The 1,331-nt window shown below is 30.9% G+C and overlaps 1 protein-coding gene across 1 annotated transcript in view; it reads left to right on the plus strand.

The window, feature by feature from the left end:
- Nucleotides 1-356: 356 nt before the first annotated feature.
- The window catches only part of LOC107578785 (adhesion G protein-coupled receptor F5-like), a 4,270-nt gene continuing 3,295 nt past the window's right edge, over nucleotides 357-1,331 (plus strand). The window contains exon 1 of the mRNA XM_016264700.1: nucleotides 357-369. Within this exon, the coding sequence (XP_016120186.1) occupies nucleotides 357-369 (13 nt within the window). The remainder of the gene's footprint in view (nucleotides 370-1,331) is intronic.

The raw sequence follows: 1,331 nt of genomic DNA on the forward strand, positions 1-1,331 counted from the left end.
CATTCATTCCAGTAAATTGTTAGAGGTTGTTATCTCACACCCTAAAGCACAGCATCTCTTCATGGTTGTTTCCAGAGGCAAGGTAAGAGTGTTTATTCTTTTAAATGTGTAACTGCTGTAAACTGCCTTTTTGAAGTATGTTCATAGAAATACATTCTTACCTTGACTTTGAAATGTGCCATTCAAAAAATTGTTTTCTTATTCTTTTTATTGTTATTTTTTAATACATTTGTAAATTTAGTCATATCATTGTTCCTATTTTACAGATGTAAGGTGTCTGGATGAGTCATATAATTGCCTTTTGTTCTGAAGAAATAGATTGAAGTGATTTTGACTGACAGACATCAGTGAGAAACATGGCCAGTCAAGGTATAATAAACTACAAATAAACATATTTTTGGCTTACTGTATCTTTTATCTGTCTTTCTTTACACCTGTTATCGTACCCCTGTCCTTCAAGTTAACTGTCAAAACATACTTACATGGATCATTCACCAAAAAATTGTCATCATTTACTCACCCTAAAAAAGTGTTCCAAACCTTTATGAATTTATTGCTTCTGCTGAACACAAAAGATGATGTTTTGTAGAATGTGGTTAACTAAACAGTTGATGGTCTGACTTCCATAATATAGAAATAAAGTACTATGGAAGTCAAAGGGGACCATCAACTGAAATCTTATTTTGTGTTCAGCAGAAGAAAGAAATTCATACAGGATTGGAACAGTTTGAGGGTGAGTAAATGATGGGGGGGGGGGGGGGGTTAAATTTTTCCTTTAAAATTGTGGAATGGTTAAACTATCCATTTAAATACTGTGTAAAGAAGTTTGTCAGAATACTAGGGATAGTAAAGTAAAAATATCAGTACTCTTAAAAACTACTGATTAGTGAACCATGTTTATTTATTCTATCCATCACTAATCAATAAAGAAGGGTAGTGCAGATGTTTATGTAATGATCTTCAAATAAGCGAACTTTTCATATAATACCAAAACTTGTCATAAACTATAAAACATTAAACAAATATACTAAAATATTAATTAAAGTTATGATCATTCAAATGTGCAAACAAGTGAAAATAACAAAATCTACCATATAGTAAAAATTAGTGTAAATATAAACATACAGTATACAGATGTCACATGGGACAGAATGTGTTGACGTTTTAAGAAGAATGTTATGCCTGCATAATACTTTCATATCATTTCTAACAGCTATGGCAGCGGGGTAGAGACATGGGTATTAATTAAGGTTATTTTAATGTTAATTATAGTTTTTACTTAACCTCTTAATTCGATATATAAAATTATATAATGTGTGTGTGTGACGTGT

The sequence above is a fragment of the Sinocyclocheilus grahami genome, unplaced genomic scaffold (genome assembly GCF_001515645.1).
Source record: "Sinocyclocheilus grahami isolate Dianchi unplaced genomic scaffold, SAMN03320097.WGS_v1.1 scaffold11940.1, whole genome shotgun sequence".
Lineage (NCBI taxonomy): Eukaryota > Metazoa > Chordata > Actinopteri > Cypriniformes > Cyprinidae > Sinocyclocheilus > Sinocyclocheilus grahami.